The 20,652-nt window shown below is 39.9% G+C and overlaps 1 protein-coding gene across 2 annotated transcripts in view; it reads right to left on the bottom strand.

Moving 5' to 3' along the window:
• LOC134858611 (inositol polyphosphate-5-phosphatase A) overlaps positions 1-20,652 on the bottom strand; it is a 162,642-nt gene that overhangs the window by 52,707 nt on the left and 89,283 nt on the right. For both annotated transcript variants that reach the window (XM_063874588.1, XM_063874589.1), the window contains exons 6-8: positions 20,107-20,210; positions 8,872-8,924; positions 7,532-7,651 (exon numbers count right to left, since the gene is read on the bottom strand). In XM_063874588.1, coding sequence (XP_063730658.1) covers positions 7,532-7,651; positions 8,872-8,924; positions 20,107-20,210 — 277 coding nt within the window. The remainder of the gene's footprint in view (positions 1-7,531; positions 7,652-8,871; positions 8,925-20,106; positions 20,211-20,652) is intronic.

The following is a 20,652-nucleotide window of genomic DNA, read 5'->3' as shown; positions in this document are numbered from 1 at the left end:
TGTGTACATGAACTGGATTACCAGCCGGGCAAATTGAGCATCTGTCCTAGAGATCAGGAGAACCCTCTAAAGTCCAATATCAACTTGGTCCTTTTTATATACTTCTATCTTTGCGCCTTATGGTACAGTAAGGACCCAATAACACCGACACTACAGGTGCGGCCGTTACAACCTGTTGGCCAAAATGTGTCAAGAAAAGCAGTGTGGCGGGAATCTCTGTGTGCAACTAGGAAATCAAAAGTGATTAACAGGAAAAAGTAGCAAAAGCTAAAAAATGACTGATATGAGTTACATCACAGAACAGTTAGGCCACACTATTGCAGCATCAATACATTACATTACTTCAATTACATATTACTCTATTAAGCAAAGACACTTACATCCTAAACTAATGTCACACACTTGGATTCAGGGAGCAATTTGGGGTTGCCAAAGGACACTTCAACATGTTGACTGTACGGGAATCGGACCACTCTCCCTCTGAAAGGTAGAACCCCATCCACCCACTCAGCCACAGCTGCCCCCCCCCATTTTTACAATGTAACCTGAATAAAAACAGCAATAATGGTGTAAACACTTCGTTTGATTGGCTGTACAAGTCTGAAATTGTGACAATGTGCCTTCAGCAGTAAACATGAACATATCAGAACATAGCATAGTCTCAGTGTGATCTGAGCATTACACTCACTATTCCAGTGGCTATGTGCTCACCTGGGTAACTTCCTAATAGTGGAACAGCACAAAACTGTGTGTTATTGTGTCCCATGAAGTTACCAGTGACACTGTGAAAACCTAGAGTGAGGAGGTGTTTAGGTGCAGACTATACTTAATGGGAACATCGACAAAGAAAGGGGCTCCAATACAAGGTACATTTAGATAGGGCTGTACTAGCTGAGAAAAATGGACAAGGTAATCAGAGATATTACAATATACTGTATGTAAAGTAATAAATATTGGAGAGCCAATTAACACAAAAATAATTGTGGCAACGTTAATAAATACAAACCGGGAGGATGAGCAAGATACATTTACTTAGAACAACTTTTCTCATCTAGAGTGTAACCAGTATATTATATGAGATGTTCAGATTTGTACTTGTCTGGATAACACATGTCAATTTTGGAGAAAGGCAAAGCTGTATGGGAAAAATCTCAGAAAGACCCATACCTCAAACATTTAGAGGAGACATTCAAAGTTCTTTGCAGGTGCTGGAGAGAGATTTATCTTTCTGTGTGTGTGTGTGTGTGTGTGTGTGTGTGTGTGTGTGTGTGTGTGTGTGTGTGTGTGTGTGTGTGTGTGTGTGTGTGTGTGTGTGTGTGTGTGTGTGTGTGTGTGCGAGAGAAATAAACAGGTCGCACCCTGAGCAGAGAGACACTGGTGAAGATTAACCTCTGCTCCTGAAGGCCTCCCAGGGTGAGAAGGCAGTTCAGACACACACACACACACACACACACACACACACACACACACACACACACACACACACACACACACACACACACACACACACACACACACACACACACACACACACACACACACACACACACACACACACACACACACACACACACACACACACACACACACACACACACAAACAGAAACCTAAATCATCCAAATAAAGCTGTTGTATGTCGTAATGAAAAACTGCTGCTATAATTTGAAGTGTCCGCATTGGACCTGGACACACACACACACACACACACACACACACACACACACACACACACACACACACACACACTATGTCTAATAAATGCATCTGCAATCCTGGAGGATCTCCCTGTGATTATCCAGCCTTCCCCCCTGCAGCTCAACATGTCCATTGGCTGGAAACTGGCCGTCCTTTCTGTGCTCTTTCAGCCTGTTGTTCTGGGAAAAGCCCAAAGGGAAACATTTAGATTGGAGGGCTCTTTGAGACGCTCTGACAGTTGACTGATGACCGTCCATAAAATGACAAAGCATCGCTGTGTGGTGGCCATTGCGGCCCGCTGCCTCCCCATGGGAAACTAATTGCTTTGAATTGTTAACGGCAACATTATTTTTCTGCCAATCATTGCTTTTCAATGCCCCGAAAATGAGCATGAAACAAGTCTTTTCAGCGAACAAAACAGTTAAATGTCCCCAATGTTGATCAAATTAACTTCAGCACTGTGACAATGGACTATATTTGTGTGAAAATAATGGCACGCCACAAAGGACGCCTTTATGCCAGGATTTCACAGTTGTAATGTAAAACTGTTCTCCCCTGAACCGGACCAGCCACTCTGAATGGGGGGGGGGGGGTTGGAAAAAGAAACAAACTCCAAAACACAAAAGGCATTTTCTTTTTTAAGGAAGTGGAAAAAGAACCTGTTGATTTTATCTCATGCTATCATTTCACGGTCTCATTCAGCAGACATGTTTTCCAACCTCTAGAGAGGCCAGGGGTTTCACCATCACATCAGCTGTCTCACATAGAATAAAGTAAATAAGGCCATCTTCACTGCTAACACATCGTGCATATTGTTAGGGCTGCACCGTTTGGGAAAAGCACTTATTGTGATTGCTTTTACATTCATTGCTATTGGGATCTGATTCCTGATATTGGAGGGATTGATCATTTATGCATCATAGTTCTTATTATCATTGAAAAATATATTAAACTGATTATGGTGCAATTTAAAAAAAAGACATGTTCCAAACAAGTGATTATTTGTATGGTGGGATATCTTTGCATTCATTCAAATTGGTATATTAACACATTTAGCATTAAAAAAAAAATAGTGTTCATCCTGGAATTTGAATATTGCACTAGTCCATATAGCGATTTCATACAATTTTGATCATTTATGCAGCATGGTTTATTGTTCCTTTAAATAGCAATGCTCCTTTAAATGAATGAATTGTGTAATTATGTTATTCTTAGCAAATATAAAGCAGTTTTTTTATTAATTTTTCACATTGTGTGCATCAAACACTATTAATCCTGGACATAATTATAAAACAATGAACCTCCACATCAAGGCGTAGCTGAGTCAACAAGGTAAATAACTCTTGGAGCTCACTTTCAAAGGACAGGAAAACAGGCAGGGGATGCATTTGAAGCGGCGGGGCTTGGAAGTGGCCCACACATCAGCGCTATAGAGCAGAGCTGGTTTGATGTGACTCAATAGTGAGGTCTGGCAGGCTAAACGCTGTTCCTTCTCAGCATTGTTCCCCGAGGCCTTGAAGCACTTTGGAGATAAACACCGTTTAGCAGTTAAAAGGGCCACAGAGGAAAAGGCTTATCAGATGTCTTCTCAATGGGCCGTAAGCTGCATTATTAGGCCTGCGCGTCAGATAAGGTGGAGGCTGGAGTTTGATGCGCCGCAGCAGAACTGCGTGTGATCAAGCTCCTGGTGGAACTCAGCTGGTGGTGTGTGTGCAGCGCCCCTCACCCCCCCTGCCTTTTCAGAATTGGAATTCCTTTATTTATGCCACAACAGGAAGATTTATGGTACAGCAAGGCTATCATGCAGATTAAGTCAAAAGAGTCGACTTCTATTGAAAAGTATGCATGTTATTAATAATAAAACAACACAATAAGTAAAACAAATAACAGATAAGAACACCACGGTACTAAGTAACTAAGTATCAGTATATTTTAAAAATGACCTCGTAAAAAATATTGAAATATTGAAGTAGCTGGTAATGTTTACAGATTGTAAATAAAAAATAAAGTGTAAAGTTTAAATTGACAGGCAGTGTTATTTCCCGTCAGGGATATTACAGTCTGTGTGTGTGTGTGTGTGTGTGTGTGTGTGTGTGTGTGTGTGTGTGTGTGTGTGTGTGTGTGTGTGTGTGTGTGTGTGTATGTGTGTGTGCGTGCGTGGTGGTCTATCAGGGGCCGTGGTCTCTCCAATCCTGAGAGATTAGAGCTCAGAGAAGGGAGAGAGAAGAAGGGAAGGAGGGGGGGAGTTTGGCTTTAGATATTCCCCCTGTCCCTTTTCCTGCTCTCCTTTTCTGGGGGTAGGAGTCAGAGTTAGGACAATGGCCAAAAAGATGGTTCCCAACCAGCCGCTGAATGGGAACACTGTTGGTGGTAGCGCTTCATTCAAAGCGCGGCCCGGGCACATTGTCCTCCCAGATTGGCGGAGGAGAATGGAGTTTGCTGGTGGCTGCCAAAAGGTTAGCAGCCTCTGTGAAAGGACCGGCCCATTATTCACTGCCCTTTACAGAGCCGAGCCCCCTTTGTGCTCCCCCCTCCCTTCCCTCTGCACCGCCAGCCTTTTCTCACTCCGGCGCTCCGGATCTGTGCCCGACAGTGTCCCCCAAAGTGAGCGAGTGAGGCGCGATGCCACCACTATCCCCCCCCCTGTACCCCTAGCAGCACTGGTGGAATGTAACTGAGTAGATTTACTCAAGTACTGTACTTTCGTAAAACATTGAGGTACTTACTTATGCCTTAACTCTGCTATATTTTGTTGACAAATATTGTAGTTTTTACTCCACTGCATTCATTTCACAACTTCAGTTATTAGTTACTTTTGCAGGTTTATTTTTTGAAATCAAAATTGAATTTAACTAATGCATTATGATGTATTACTATGGCTGGAATTACCTGGCTTTCTAAAAAAAAGTAAATAAGGTCCTCTTCACTTTTACCAGCTGCAACATCTAAATGTGAAACACGTTACTGGATCCCTAATTATTATCCAGTGGTAAAATATTGCATTTTCTTTAAATGGCATTTGTTTTACAGCTTTAGTTACAAGTTACTTTGCAGACTTAGAATATCAATACTAAATATAAATCCAATAATTCCTTAAAACGTATTATTATAGGTTAAGCTACCCAGTATTATATACAGTAATTCAAATAACCCCTTTTTTACCAAGAGCACTCTAATGCGTCAATAATTATAATATATTATATTTAAAATACATGGCGCTTAAATGGGTCAGTCTGGATAACGAGTATTTTTACTTTTGGTACTTCAAGTTTATTTAGATTTAAAGACTTTTTTACGGTTACTTAAGTACCATTTTGAATGCAGGACTTTCACTTGTAACTGAGTATTTTTACTCTGTAGTAGCGCTACTTTTACTTAAGTAAATCATCCGAGTATTTCTTCATCCTCTGCCTGGCAGGGAATATCAGGGGAGCCGGACCATATAACCCTCACCCCACCACCCCCCCATCCCCACCCATGTCAAAAAAGAACCTTTAAATGATATGGCCTAGAAGTAACAACAAGGTTACCATTCACAACACAAGGGGATTTGGAAAGAGGGAGCGTGGAAACTGCCACTCAGCCAACACCATTTCTATTCAATCCCCTCAGCCCCCCAGCTAAACCTCAGACACGCCGCTATTTAGGTGTATTTACAAGGAAGGAGAAATAAATCAGCTGCAAAAGCATGATGAAAGCAGAGGAAATACAATGAAAACACTTAAACGTAAGCAACGGAGCTCCTTTAGAAACTTCATCATGCCAGTAAATCCAGGTAAGTTACGGCATAATAAAAAGGCAAAACTCCAGATCCTCTGTCCATTAAAAGCGGACCATTCTTACATCAAATCAAGAACGAGGCTCAGGTAAAATATGACCTCTTAGAGAATACTTTGAGTAGGGCCTCATAATTCATGAGCATCGGAGAGCCCGCTGATAATGTATGCCACCCATATACGCATGTAGTTAGTCAAAGTGGAGGCGGGGTGGGGATGTGTGTGTGGGGGGGGGGGGGTTGGGGGCGTTGTGCATTCTGATGCCATTTGAACGGGAGGTCACCTGCTGCACGGCTTTTATTGTGTGTTAGCGTGGCCAGGTATGGAGCCGGGGTCGCACCGTGCACTCTCTCATGCTGCTCCGCGGCAAATGGATATCCCATAAATCACATTATCCCGGCCTATGAATGGATGCCTGTTTGTTCAGAGGCTGGCTTCACCCAGTGCAGAGTGGAGACATCTTTACCATTCCAATAGGATTCTGAGAGCCTCGCTAGCAGATTTAAAAATGCTAAATGTTGTTCTCGGGGTTGATCCCCTTGGGAGCAGGAATGTGCAAATGGCATTAAATAGATAATCAGATAGTTGGAGATTAACACTTTCAATAAAGGATTGGGATACGGCGTTATGGCAGTTCAACAGGAGCCGAAGATGACCAATAATTAGGGTTCAGCATCTATGGACTTTCTACTTCAAATTTGACTGAAATAAGACTAATCAGTTTTGAGTTTTAGTGTCCAAAATGGAAATGGAGACACCTCTTGGGATCATGAAAATGTTCTGTAAATCCATCGGGGTCAAATATTTTAATCTTACATTTCATTTTTGATCAACCACTTTTCAGTTGTATCAATTTCTCTTACAAGGGGACATTTTGAGGAGGAAAAAAGGGTCACGCAAACACACTTCAAACATTTAAATATCTTGGCAATCTGCTCAGTGTTTTTAAAGTGATTTTACCAAAGTATTCGACACATACAGTAGCATGGACTAAATGGGCAATTGGCAAATACTTGCCTACTTGCATGTTGTGAGTGGGACAAAAACTTGAAATATAGGATTACACCTCAAGAAAAAAAAGATGCTTATGTAAGGAGGAGAGGGATGGAAACAGAAAAGATAAAAGAGGGGTTCACAGACCGTGTAGTGAGTAAGACCCCCTGCTTTAGACAGAGTTAATCCCACTGCTGTAGGACTGAATGCTTCCTCTCTGGTCTCACTCTAAACCTCCATTACTGTATATATTCAAGTTTTACATTATTTACAATTCCTAAACATTGTAAAAATCGATTACACATTTGATGACAGCTAAGTCTCTAATGCATGATTAACACACTTCAAATGCTTCATGATCTGCACATTAAACCCAATACAAGCATTTTAAAATACTTATTAGGTTAAGTCTCACCACACTTCATATTTCTGGTCACTTACTGACATTGTTATGCAAGGATCATAATGTATTATAAATCTCATAGTTGTTATTTATCAAATACATTTTCTATAGTATTCTAATCCCTATTATAGGGCATATAATGTAGTAATTGTCATTGGTTCGTGGGTAACAGTAGTAATGCAATTCACAGGGTATCGGCAGATATAAAACATGTGAAGCCGTTTACAAGTTAATTTTTCCATTAATGAAGGTTAAAAACTGATAACCAATAATGAATTATAACCATTGTTTTTTGGGGCTGGTAAGTGATGAAGATCTAGCAAATATGGTGAATATGTTGTAACCTGGTTATATTAGTTGTTGTGCAACATTATGAATACGTTTGAGTGGTAATTACCCTAATTATACAGTAATGCAGTAAAAGCAGATCAAAAGATATTTTGTCAAGAAATATCATAAACATGGGCGTCATATAAAACGCAAAGAAAATACCAGTTTGTATTATTCATAAATATTGTGAAGAGTCACTTGAAAAAAAAAAGGTGCAGGATGAATACAGAGGTTTCATACGCAGGGACTCCCCCCACAGCCTCTCTATATTCACATTGCAATGCTCAAGAATACAGTCTGGATAAAAGGGCATCCGTTGCGTTTGGCTCCTACCTGTCTAAGACGTAGCCCAGCGCCTTCTGCCTGGTCCCGGAGTACACAGAGGGGCTCTTCTCCCAAGCAATCAAGTTGGAGGCATCATGGAAAAGGTGGATGTTGACCAGATCAAAGGTACTGGGATGAAAGAACACACTCTAAGTGACTTAATTCGTCCATAAATGCACGCATAACATCAGACACTTCATTCAAACATTCCAGCTTATGTAAATAAATTACAATTTGTTTTCTTAATGAATTCATTAACTGCATTAAGACTTAATCATTGATAAAAGCTTGATCTGGGATGAGGGTTTGGATGATAGTCAAACCAAAAAAATTGACTTAAGTGAATGTGATGTGTTGAGAACGACTGCTTACATTTGTTTGTCATTATTTACATGCTTTTGAACATACTGAATGATTTATTTCCAACAAACCAAAAAGCAATTCTCTGAAATAAACACGATTTGAAGTGTAGCTTTTTGCATGATTTTTCATGAACAGATCTTTTGATCAAATCAACAAAACCGTTGGAGTAGTGGATAAATAATAGAATACTAGGGTTACAAAGACACATTTTTACCAACTTGGTTCACATTATCTGCTTCCTCCCTTCTTGTAAGGCGGATAAAATCAATGATATCCGACCCAAGATGACCAGCTCTTCTCAGGATGGCAGATATCCCTCCATACAAACACTAATCTGCTCTCCTTCAGTTTTTTGTCAGGGAGGAGCGAGACAGCTCAATGTACAGTGATGAACACCTCCCTGCAGATCCTATCAATCTGCTTTGTTTGCATGGTGTTCGGCAGCAACCCCCCCCCCCGCCACCCACCCAGAGGAATAGTCTTATCTCAAGGGGCTTATTCTGCAGTGACAACCTGAACAAATGAATACATGCATGTCTATCTCCGTCTATCCCATCTCCCATCTCCCTATCCTTCTCCCTCTCTTCTCAAACGTCATGTCCCTATTAAATGCTTACCGTTTCAGCTCTTTAGTTCTCATGTCATCCTTCTATTAGATTACGACCCCCCCCCCCATTCCCTTATTCCCCCCCCACACTCCCCCAATCCCCTGCTCTGCACACTGGAACCAAGCGTTTGTATTCATGCCGTACATGTTCAATTGCATGTAATCTTTTTGGTCATCTGTCATATGCAACTGCTTGACTAACGCGATTAGGTGTAATCAAATCCCTGCTCTGCACTGTCCAGAGAGGGTTCAGCTATGTGTGCTTTCTATGACCAGAAGCACACATCGCAGGGAGGTGAATCGAACACGGTTAGATGGATTCCCTGATCACAGCTGGAATGATTGAGGTTGAAAGTGAGATGTCTCTGCAGGAACTCACCAGTCTGCCAGGGCCCATCGAGTTCTGATGAATCCCTTTCTGGACCACTTGCACTGCGGAACAGAGAGACTCAATTTAATCATTTTAAGCTCAACATTAGTCAGGAATAAGTCATCACAAGGAAAAACGTTTACACAGTCATGTAACAATGTCTATCATCTGGGAGCACGACTTTACAGATTTCATAAAAATCATAAATTATCATGCTGATTTTTCTGGTAACTTACAATGAGGCCTATGTCCATAATGCTTTTGAAACACACATGAGTTATAACCTGTTTGAAGCACAAGGACAATAAAAGCTTTATTGATTAAAATGACATATTCAGATAACAATGTCTATCACCTGGGAGCACAATTTCACTATTACGCTGAATCTCCCGTAACTTATTATGAGGCAAATGTCTATTATGCACTTTACACTGCTTACATCACAAGGTAAACACAAGTTGGATTGATTAGGCTTTCAGAGTGGTGTGACAATGTCTATCATCTAGGAGCACAATTTGACATTTTTCAACATGATCATAAAGGCACATAATACTACATTGAATTTTAGATAACTTTTTATGAGGCAGATGTCTATAATGCATTTTAAACATTAATCTAATGTTCTAATCTACTTAAGGCAGACGGAAAATGTAAACTAGAATGATAAAAGTCTCACAGTCATCTAACAATGTCTATGATCCATGCTGAAATAACTGAAACGTTGACTTGAATTAAACATATTATGTCAACAAATGTCACTCTATTAGGTTAGTTAGAAGCAGAAATATTAAGTTCAAATAGGTTTAACTTCATATTATTACTATTGACTAATTCAATACAGTTATGCAACATTTGTTGACATGATATATTTAGTTCACTCATAAATACTCATAATGCTTTATAATAATATATATATTATCAGTGAAACAGTAAGGTTACGTTTCTTTATACCAGGGGAGAAAGCTGAATTAATACAGTTGTTAGGTGGACATTAAAGAAGAAAATACGTATGAAAAACTAAACAACTCGGAATAAAGAATTGCATGTTGAATTTTATTTGCTTTGTTTTTGTTGAAGAATTCACCTGGTCTCAGGAAATCCCTAACCTTGATGTGTTTTCGTGGGGACTGACCAAATGTCTTTCTCAAAGGGGGGGGGGGGTATGACAGTCACTTACTTAGATTAACTTCTAATCATATTAAAATGCATTACAATGTATGCTATAATGAGATATAGATCAGATCTGAAGAGATAATCCTGTATTGTAACCATGGGAATAACAATACATGTCATTACCATGATCCTAGCAAAAATAGAAATATCTATTCTAAAAAATGTATAATGTGCCAGAGTTCAAACTGTATAATGTGCCAGAGTTCAAAATGTATAATGTGCCAGAGTTCAAAATGTATAATGTGCCAGAGTTCTAAATGTATAATGTGCCAGAGTTCAAACTGTATAATGTGCCAGAGTTCAAAATGTATAATGTGCCAGAGTTCAAAATGTATAATGTGCCAGAGTTCAAAATGTATAATGTGCCAGAGTTCAAAATGTATAATGTGCCAGAGTTCTAAATGTATAATGTGCCAGAGTTCAAACTGTATAATGTGCCAGAGTTCAAAATGTATAATGTGCCAGAGTTCAAAATGTATAATGTGCCAGAGTTCAAAATGTATAATGTGCCAGAGTTCAACATGTATAATGTGCCAGAGTTCAAAATGTATAATGTGCCAGAGTTCAAAATGTATAATGTGCCAGAGTTCAAAATGTATAATGTGCTATTCTTGTAAAATGCATTACAGTCATACATAATATGCATCCAAACAAAGAAATGAAAATCTAAAGTTGATGTTTTGAGGCACTTAATGTGGAGCCAATATTAAATGACTATCAAAAATACTTAAGTTAAGTAAAAGTAAGTCAATGTGTACTTAAGTACAGTAGAACACTTTCTTATTTACTTTCCACCTCTGATGTGAAATTAAAATGTGTATTAATCCAGATCTGTATCCAGAGCATTTTTTTTCATGCAGACACCTCCGTGCCATTTGCAATACGTGGAAATTATAATGCAGATGCGTGTTTAATGAGCGGCTTAAGGGGGGAGAGTTATACAAGCTATACTGAGTATTGAACTGAGCACATGCAGTTTGCAGCTGTTTGATCAGATCCCACCAGCCCCGAGTTAATTATCCAATCACAAGTCCAAAGAGCTTTCTCAAACAGCACATGATTCACCATGAAGCTGCTTATTAAATGAGAGGCAAATTGATGTTGGGAGTGTTCTCGTTCTGAGAAGATACATACGTCTCCTCCCTCAGCCTCTCTCCTTTACCGGCTATCTCTCCCTGATACTCCTAATGGGGAGTTAACTGCAGTGATGAATAAACTAATTATGGGCCAGGTCACATAATTACAAATTGACTAATTTTATTTTTTTCTTCAACTCAGATGCAAATTAAAAGGCTAAGAGGTATTTGATTGCACCTCACATCCTTCAATCTGCATTAGTACAAGATTAACTGTATCAAATTGAATTACATTAGCATACTTGAATTAATCCATACTGCCTGGGCAGGATGTATGGGCCCAATTATAACTGGCTGTCCCAATACCGTGACTTTGAAAGGAGCAAATGGAATTAGATGTGAGTGTCACACTGCAGCAGAACAAATTCCACTTACATTTTAGTAAAAGCAATGTTTAACTTAACTAAAACTGAATATTTTAAAATGAGAAACAAACGTAGTGAGGGGTTTCGACGGCTGGAGCCGAGGTAGATATTTGTTCCTTTTATTATGTAAGGGACCGACCTAAATACATTTTTGAGTAATTGAGGTATTACCTACAGTAAATATTCCTTGCAACACAAAACACAACTGTTTTGGTGAATATAATAACAATAACACTATCCTTTTCTGAGTGATGGTATAGTACGACCTATTTAGTTAATTATTTTAAATGAGATGCCCCAATTTTAGTGTCTCTAATGGGACATGTCTCCATGCTTTAATGTTCAAAAAGCTCTTTATGTTTCTCATACTGCCTGTGCTGCAGCACCTCTTTTCACCCTCCGTCTGAAACCAGAGCCCAGTCTGCTCTTTTTTGATTGGCCAACAGCTTAGGGATGACCTGCCCTTAGCCTATCAGGTACAATCTGTTGGAGCGCTAGTGTTAATGGAGGAGTGTCCACTATTGGAAAGGGAAAACTCCACAAAGCATAATAGCCTTTAACCTTTAAAAATGTGAGTAATTGATTAAAAACGTTCTAAAATGATTAAACGCCTTATTTTTATTAAACCTATGCTGGCTTTTTAAGAATCCACAAGAACCCCGAATAAGAATCGAGTGATCGCATTATGTTCATTTGGTCGAAATGTTTGCTTAATGACACAATACAATGACAACCCGTTAGTGTCCTGTATATGCGTTTGTTGATGTAAAGATGAGGAAAGAAAGTCTTAGAGTGGGGTCGATGTAGAAGGACATGATGAAGAGTTAGTCTTTTGGGCGTTGGGCGGGGTTACTTGCTCAGTGCCTATACAAGCTCTGACTGCAGCCAGAGACGTTTAATCTCGATTTAATTTAAAGAGCCATTAACTACAATCGCAGCATTAAAATCCATCACTTTCTTGACACCCGGCCCCAGATTGCCCCATTTCCTCCACGTATGACTGATTGACCCCCTGCTTCATCGCTTCCTTATAAACACGCTCACGACACACACCAAACACACCGACCGCCAGTCCCAGTCGAGTGGAACAAGCATCTACATACGAGGAAGAAAGAAGCTAAAAAAAATTCACTCCGCTCTGCCGTCCATTTCACCCAATTTGAGTGCTTTTGTTTTGTAAAGCGAGTCCGGTCTGAGATGATTATCTGGCGCAATCAATCAAAGAGTAGAAGAAGAGAAGTGTCTCTGCCACTCTATTGGTTGACATGATGACATCATGATTTGGTTGCTGCAGCTGAGATGATGACACAGATGCTGTCCGGCCCATTTAATCTCCTGCTGAAACATCAGCACCCCTCCCTCCCTGCTACTCCCCCTCCACACACACAAACACACACATATAAATACATCTTCTGGTGCCTTCTGTCCCCGGAGTCAGAACTAAACATGGAGAAGCAGCGTTCAGTTATTATGCTTCAAATATCTGCAAAAAACTCCCAGAAACCTGCAGGTCCACTGCAACTCTTACTACTTTAAATCCAGGCGGAAGACTTTTGTTTTTGCCGCAGCTTTTAATTGAATTATTCATATCTTACACAGCACTAAAACTTTTATTCATTCAGCCATGTTATAATGTGTATCTGCTGCACACTGAAAAACTGACTTTAATTAAATGTATTAAGTCAACAAACGCCACATATCTGTATGAGGTTAGTTGAAAGCAATAATATTAAGTTGAACCAATTTAAACTTCATATTATTGCTTTCAACTAACCTCATACAGATATGTGGTGTTTGTTGACATAACACATTTAATTAAAGTCAACGTTTAAGTTGTGCAGTGTGTTTGTTAATGCCCTTAAGGTTTTGTATTTCTGTAAAGTGATTTGAATTGCCTTGTGTTGAAAGCTGCTCTATAAATAAACTTGCCTTGCCTTAAAAAACTGATGAATTTAGCCGATGTTATGTCACAGTTATTAGGAACAGGTCTTTGGACTGAACAGAAAGGTGACATGTAATCATATCATATATCAGGGTGGGGGGCTATAAAGAGTCAGTGAGAGGGGACGGGAGGGGTGGAGTCAGAGGGTGGCGGTAAAAGGTCAGGAGGCTCGGGGGTGACATTGGCTGACCTTCCACAGGTCATTGGTGGCGTCTCCGCCCATGACAGTGATGAACGGCGGATACACAGCAGGGCAGATCCAGGGCTGTCGGGCAATACATAACACACACACACACACACACATACACACACACACACACACACACACACACACACACACACACACTGGACTGGATGAGAAAGAGACAGACAGACAGGAAATGGAAGGAAAGATGGAGTGATGCAGGACCATCGGATTCGCTGGAAACTCCCCAATTGTGACCGAGGGAAAATTACGCGCCTATAAAATGCCAGACGTGACACCTTCAGGATACACACACACATGAGCCGTGTCCGAAACACCACCGGTCCATCCCGTTTGATTCTTTGACCTTTTCTTATATTTCAGCTCAAAGTCCGACCCCCATAAATAATATTATGATGTTTGGAGGGGGGTGATAGAAGACTGCAAGGCAAGGAAGGGGGGGTTCACAAAAGCCATGTGACAGAAATGCACTGTGAGTAATAAGTAATACACACAAACGCTGATTGATTTGAGCTCTGCTAGACAGCCACATTTATCTTTATTCCATCATCCAGGGGGGCCCATCAAATAAGAGAGGGTCTCATATGGGGGTTATGTGACAGGACATCGTGTGTGTGTGTGTGTGTGTGTGTGTGTGTGTGTGTGTGTGTGTGTGTGTGTGTGTGTGTGTGTGTGTGTGTGTGTGTGTGTGTGTGTGTGTGTGTGTGTGTGTGTGATGAAGACACCCAAATGAACAGAGGACAGTCCTACGCCTAAGCCATGTTTCCGTACACGATGTAGGAATGTTTAAAGAATTGAACGGTAAATTCAAAAGGATGAAAGAAAGATGAGGGATTTAAATAACTCCTGAAGAAGAGTTCAGTTGTAAAATAAATAATATTTCTTAGCTTCATAAACAAATATCTATTAAATAGTATTTTATTTCACTGTACAGCATTTATTTAGAAGCTCATGTTATTCTATTTTACTTGCATATTGTTAAATAATACTTGCCCATTATACTATGTTACTTTTATTCTGGTTCTTCTTGAACTATTTGTATTGTTTTTTATTAGTTTTTTCATTGCATATTCACACTTTTTGTATTTGATGTTAAAAGAAAAACCTGAAATTGACTTTAATTAAATGTATTATGTCAACTGAATTCACATAAATGTATTATTTGAAAGCAAGAATATTAAGTTGTTTTGTTTTAATTGTTGGTTCAACTTAATATTATTGCTTTCAACTAAGATAAAACCATCATGTGAAAATTTGTTGACATGATACATTTAATTAAAGTAAATGTTTCAATTCTTCAGTGCAGGAATGTGAAGTTCTTTTGGAATACACTATGGTAAATTCAAAATGATAAAAGCAAAAATGTTGGATTTAAACAGCATTTTCACAGTAGAGTTCAGTTGTAAAATCAATAATAATTCTGATCCTTGTAAAAAAAAAAGTATGAAAATCCTTGGTTTAGTTTTCATTTCAACATTATCCCCTCATTTATGAGCTGCTTGCAGTCTCATGGATCACGCCTGTCACAGTCTCTGTGTCACAGGTGTCTTGTCAGGTGATGAATGCGGGGAGCATTTTACAAGCGATGCCCATTTAAATGACTTCATCTCCTTAACGTACACGCACGGCATCTGAGAGGCAAACACGCGTTTAAATCAAAGCAGAAAAACATGAGGGAAGTTAACTTTCATCGGGGGCAGAACTTGAAAGTAATTACAGCCCCGAATCAGAGCTGACTACAGAGGGCACTAAAAGGGTATGAAAAGTCAATGCTTTTATGGAGACGCCGTGGTGCCAAACAACAAATACAAACTCATATGGATGTTGATCTACAGCCTGTCCGCTATTCAGTTCCCTCGCTTTGATTTTTTTTTTCCTACGGCTGTGTAAAACGATCAATAGCAAGGGCACATTAAGGTCTGGGTCGTATACTTTATTTATATAAGGCAATGACAAATCCTTATGATGCAATGGTTTTTGGAGGCATGTATTTCTGCGCCAAACAAATAAATATATTTATGCTCGCTGGGGAGGTGGAGAGATTGACGGAACAACGGGAAACGACAAGCGGCCAAATCCATCACGGCGACCTTTCAAAAGGAATGCGCCCGCGATTTTGTCCACTTCCTTCTTATTCAGCATTTCAATTAATGTCCATGCTTCCCTTTCCTTCACTTACATCCATAACTCAGGGTGGGATTACAGAGAGAACCAATGTTTTGCATATGGAGGGGCTGTCGCTTAAATCAGAATCAAACGAGAGCAGCAGAAGAAAAGAGCCACGAGCAGCAGGGGGAAGTGACTTTACCCAGTATTTTATTTTATGACGTTGAGTTTGAGCCACTTTTAAAAGATGAAATAGAAAGCCATCATCACATGATATAGGTTCATTGAAAATGGCTGCTTTACGAGCAGTAAATAATATACAAATCATGGTTTAGCTTGATTTCTGATTGTTCCCTTTCGGCATGAGTCGGACTTTAGTTGAAACACTTTGCACTGAAGGTAAAAGACGAGACGCGCAGGAAAATAATCTGATGATGGTTGAATTGGTGATTTAAAAAAAATGTTTACCCTTCATATCATTTTTTTACTTGTAAAAGCCATTTTAGTGGAGTTATTAATTATTATCTTTTAAATCATTTATTTTGTATTATTTGTTTTGCATGACATAACCATTAAAACAATAATATCATATGTTTTATTTTTTCACCTAAAGATTTTCTTTAAACCCAAACTATTTCAATAACGTTTTTTATTTATTCCTTTTAAGTAATGTATATGCAGGTAAGGTAAGGTAAGGTAAGGTAAGGTAAGGTAAGGTAAGGTAAGGTAAGGTAAGGGAAGGTAAGGTAAGGTAAGGTAAGGTAATGTAAGGTAAGGTAAGGTAAGGTAAGGTAAGGTAAGGTAAGGTAAGGTAAGGTAAGGTAAGGTAAGGTAAGGTAAGGTAAGGTAAGGTGCTGTTAAGGATGAGTATGTCCTGTTGTTTCTATTTATTGTAAATACAGCATCTTTGGGTTGCAGACAATAATAGCAGTTTGAAGACATCACTTTTCTTTCTGTAATATTGTCTTTGATTGATTCCAAAAGCAGTTTTGCAGATGAATAGATAATTCAAATATCTGCAGCCTGCAGACAGAATCTCCATGTGTCCAAACACACACCACTTCAGTGTAGGGCAATGTACTGAATGACATTTGGTTTCTCTTTTACACACAAGCATGCACTGAGCCCTCCCGCCATGATGTCATCAGCATCACTGACACCTTATTAATGAGGGACTGTAAAGAGAAGAGCAGAGAAACACACACATCTGTCCCCTGGCAGAGAAACACACACAACACATCTGTCCCCAAGCAGAGAAACACACACACCTGTCTCCCAGCAGAGAAACACACACACCTGTCTCCCAGCAGAGAAACACACACACCTGTCTCCCAGCAGAGAAACACACACATCTTTCCCCCAGAAGCCACCTGCTGTCCCTCTCTAACCTGCATCAATTCCAAAGATGTCTTTTTTTGAGAATACCGGTCCTCTAACTCTTAGTTGAAAATAATTCAGTTAGGCTATCTTTCCAAATGTGTATCGATACATACCACCACTGCTCAAATGCTATGGAGGGGGTTGTCGCTTAAATCACAATCAACTAGTGGAGGAGGAAATCGGGTTAGGTTTAGGGAAGGGATTTCAGTTTGAGCTACTTTGAAAAGCTGAAATAAAAATCCTGATAGAGGTTTGAATTCCAAACACACATCCTTCTTTGAGAATTAGTCATGAGCATGTAAACACGACCTGTCGTCTGTGTCTTCATTGTAAATAAATCAGTTGGGGTTTCTTTCCAAATCCGTACGATGCATAACACCACTTATCTAAATCTGCAGTAGTGAGGTTGTCGCTTAAATCAGAATCCAACTGGTGTAGGAGAAAAGAAGCTATCATAATTTCAATTTACGCAAAATTCCCAAAAATATGTCTGTTTTTAGAGAGTAAGTAATAATCATATAAACGAGATACCTGTCCTCTGAGTGTTTGTTTTAATACATTCAGTTCAACATTATTTGCGATATTTTACACCACTTTGGAGGGCTTGTCGATTAATTCAGAACCAAACAAGTGTTGGTGTGAAAAAGAGTTAGGGGTAGGTGCATCTTTTAGAAAAGGAAGAAGAAAGCCACCATCACTTTGATTCAGGTTAAATTCCAAAAATACATATGTTTTTGAGAAGTAGTTATGAGCAAATACAAGAAGACACCTGTCATTAGGGGAATAATTCAGTTGGGGTACCTTTCCACATTTGATACCATACATAACATCAGGATGAGAATAGTGTTGGGGAAAAAAGAGTTAGGGTTACCTTGCTAATTTTAAATGCTACGGTAGAAAGCTATCATAAGCTAAATGTAGGTTGAATTCCAAAAACACAGGTTTCTCTTTTTTTATATGAGCATGTCAACAAGATACCTGTCCAAAATGTTTGTTGTAATTCGTTAAGTTGGGGTATCTTTCCAAATGTGTTGAAATAAATTACACTACTCAACTATGGCTATGGATGAGTTGTCGCTTATTTCCAAAAACACGTCTTCTTTTTCAGATTTAGTTATGAGCATGTAAACAAGACACCTGTTCTCTGTGTTTGTTGTAATTAATTCAGTGGGGGTATCTTTCCACAATTGTTAAAATACATTACACCTCTCATTAAAATCTATGGAGGCTGTGTAACCCAAAACTGAGAGCTGGAACTCGAGCAACTGGTTTGGGTGGCATTCTGTCCGATCCAAGATCCCCGTGTAATAGGATTCCTCAAAGCTGCAGATGGATGGCAAATCTAGGCGGTTTCATCTACTAAAAGAGGGCATAAATCACGGGCGGAGGAAGCGGGGACGAGGCAGGGGTTATCACCAGTCTGCCTCCCTCATGAGAGCTTTGCATTAAAGCATTAGTGAAATTAATTCATCTTTCATAAGAGGTTTGAGCAGTATCTGTGATCTATGATAACAACCAATTTCTCACTACGGAGGGGCCGGAGGAGGGAGGGAGGAAGGGGGAGAAGAAAAAAAAAATACTCGGCGACCCTGATAGACTACACAAATCTGCTCTTTTTAAATGGGCTAACATTATCTGGAGTGCTGCTCTCTGGAGCATCATCCCAGATTCATATCCCAGCCGGGAAAGAGGCATAAATCACTGGGCAAAACTTTTCTCATCTGCACCCCCCCCCCCCGCCTTACACACACCTTCTTTCTCCCTACATCACTCCCCTCATCCCTCTCACGCTGCCAGGTTTGTTTTGTGGTTTTCGGTGCTTGTCCTGTTAAACGCAGAACAATGCTTTCTGCTGTAATCATTTTAAATGGCTTTGCGCCTCAATCAGTGTAATTGGTTTTAGATCATCTGTGGAATGGGAAAGTGGGGAGATGTTTGTGTGCGTGTCTAGGGTGGGGAGTCGTGCAGTGTGTGAAAGAGACGGAAATTGGGGGGAAGTGTGTGAAGGGGCCGTATCCATCTGTTTTGCATATATTTGCGCAGGCGGCCGTCGGAGCATGGTTGACAGATGAGTGGGGAGTGCGGGGATGACACACGGGCGGTCGTGCTCTTTATTACTATATCAGCACAGCCATGCTCAGCTCCTCTCTGATAACACGGCTCACACCGGAACCCAAAACACAGCGCAGTGAGCGGAGAATTGCAGCGCGGGACACAGCGAGGACTTTCTCTGTCACCGTTTGATTTCTTTTTTGACTGATTTGTCTTCAAATCAGCCGTGTGTGAGCCGGATTTCCTTCAAGCAGGGGGGATAAACGACCCTGAATCAGGAAGATACATAAAAAACTAAATGGCTTTTGGAAATTGATTAAATAAAAAGTACTAAAAAAGAAATCTAGTTTTGTGGGAAATTACTTTGTGAAGTTTGGCATTTAACAATTCAATAGTTCAAGTGTTTTCTAAGACTACTTTTCCATTAAAAACATCAAGATTCATTAGCTTAGTCCAAAGGAGACTGTATATGGTTTCAAATGGGTGGATTCTTTCGGATTTCTTGAACTAGGAAAAAGGAATGACTCTAAATCAAAACAGATACACTAAAATCAGAATGGCTTTTGGAAATACATTGAAAAAACTATGTAAAATAAATCAAGTGTTTGTGCAGGTGAAGTTTGACATTTAATTACTTGATAGTTCAAGCATCTTAAAGCATCAAAATGTGTGAGTTTGTGGCAAAAGGATACTGTACTTTAACAACTGGTTTGTTCCTTTTTTTCAAATAAGCAGTTTTATTAAACCATGCATGTAAAAAAACATTCATTGTCACAACACACCCCCCACTCTCAGTGTGATGGCTTTAAGACCACGTCTCAGCAGGAAGCTGTCATTACAAGACAACGCCACCATCAGTCAGTCAGTGTGCTCATCATTACCCACCTCAGGGAAGTAGTCCTGGGGAAACTTCTCCTTCTCCAGCGAGGGTGTGCTTTCTAGTGTCTCTGAATACGTTTCCTTCCCAACGACCTTTTTGAATTTCTTGGCTGAAGTGGATTTTGAAAGGATAGAAGGAAAGGGGGGAAGGAGATGGGGACAGAAGGTAAGGAAAAGGGGGAAAGACAGTTTATTGTTACAAACATGGTTCATTTTTGGAGACCCCCTGAGTGATCTCTTGATACTCTCAACTGAAACAGCTTCCTCAGACAACTGCACCACCTGCTGGTCAGAATGAAGAACATCTGTATCCAGCCACAAAGGTGAGTGTGAGGGGTCACAACACAGGGAAGATAATAAGCCTTTCTTGGATTTCACAGGGGGGTTTATGAGCCTGAACCTGTCCACATCCCTCTGTGTCTACTAATGTTCACATTATACCTGGGCCAAACAGCTCCCCTACTTTTGAGACAACACCTAATGCATGTCTGTCTGTCATTGGATGGTACATCTGCATCTGGAAGAGTATTGGGGTAATAAACGATGTGACCA

Source organism: Eleginops maclovinus, chromosome 22, assembly GCF_036324505.1.
Source record: "Eleginops maclovinus isolate JMC-PN-2008 ecotype Puerto Natales chromosome 22, JC_Emac_rtc_rv5, whole genome shotgun sequence".
Taxonomy (NCBI): domain Eukaryota; kingdom Metazoa; phylum Chordata; class Actinopteri; order Perciformes; family Eleginopidae; genus Eleginops; species Eleginops maclovinus.
Note: the sequence above shows the minus strand (reverse complement) of the source record. Positions and strands in the feature narration are given on the sequence as shown.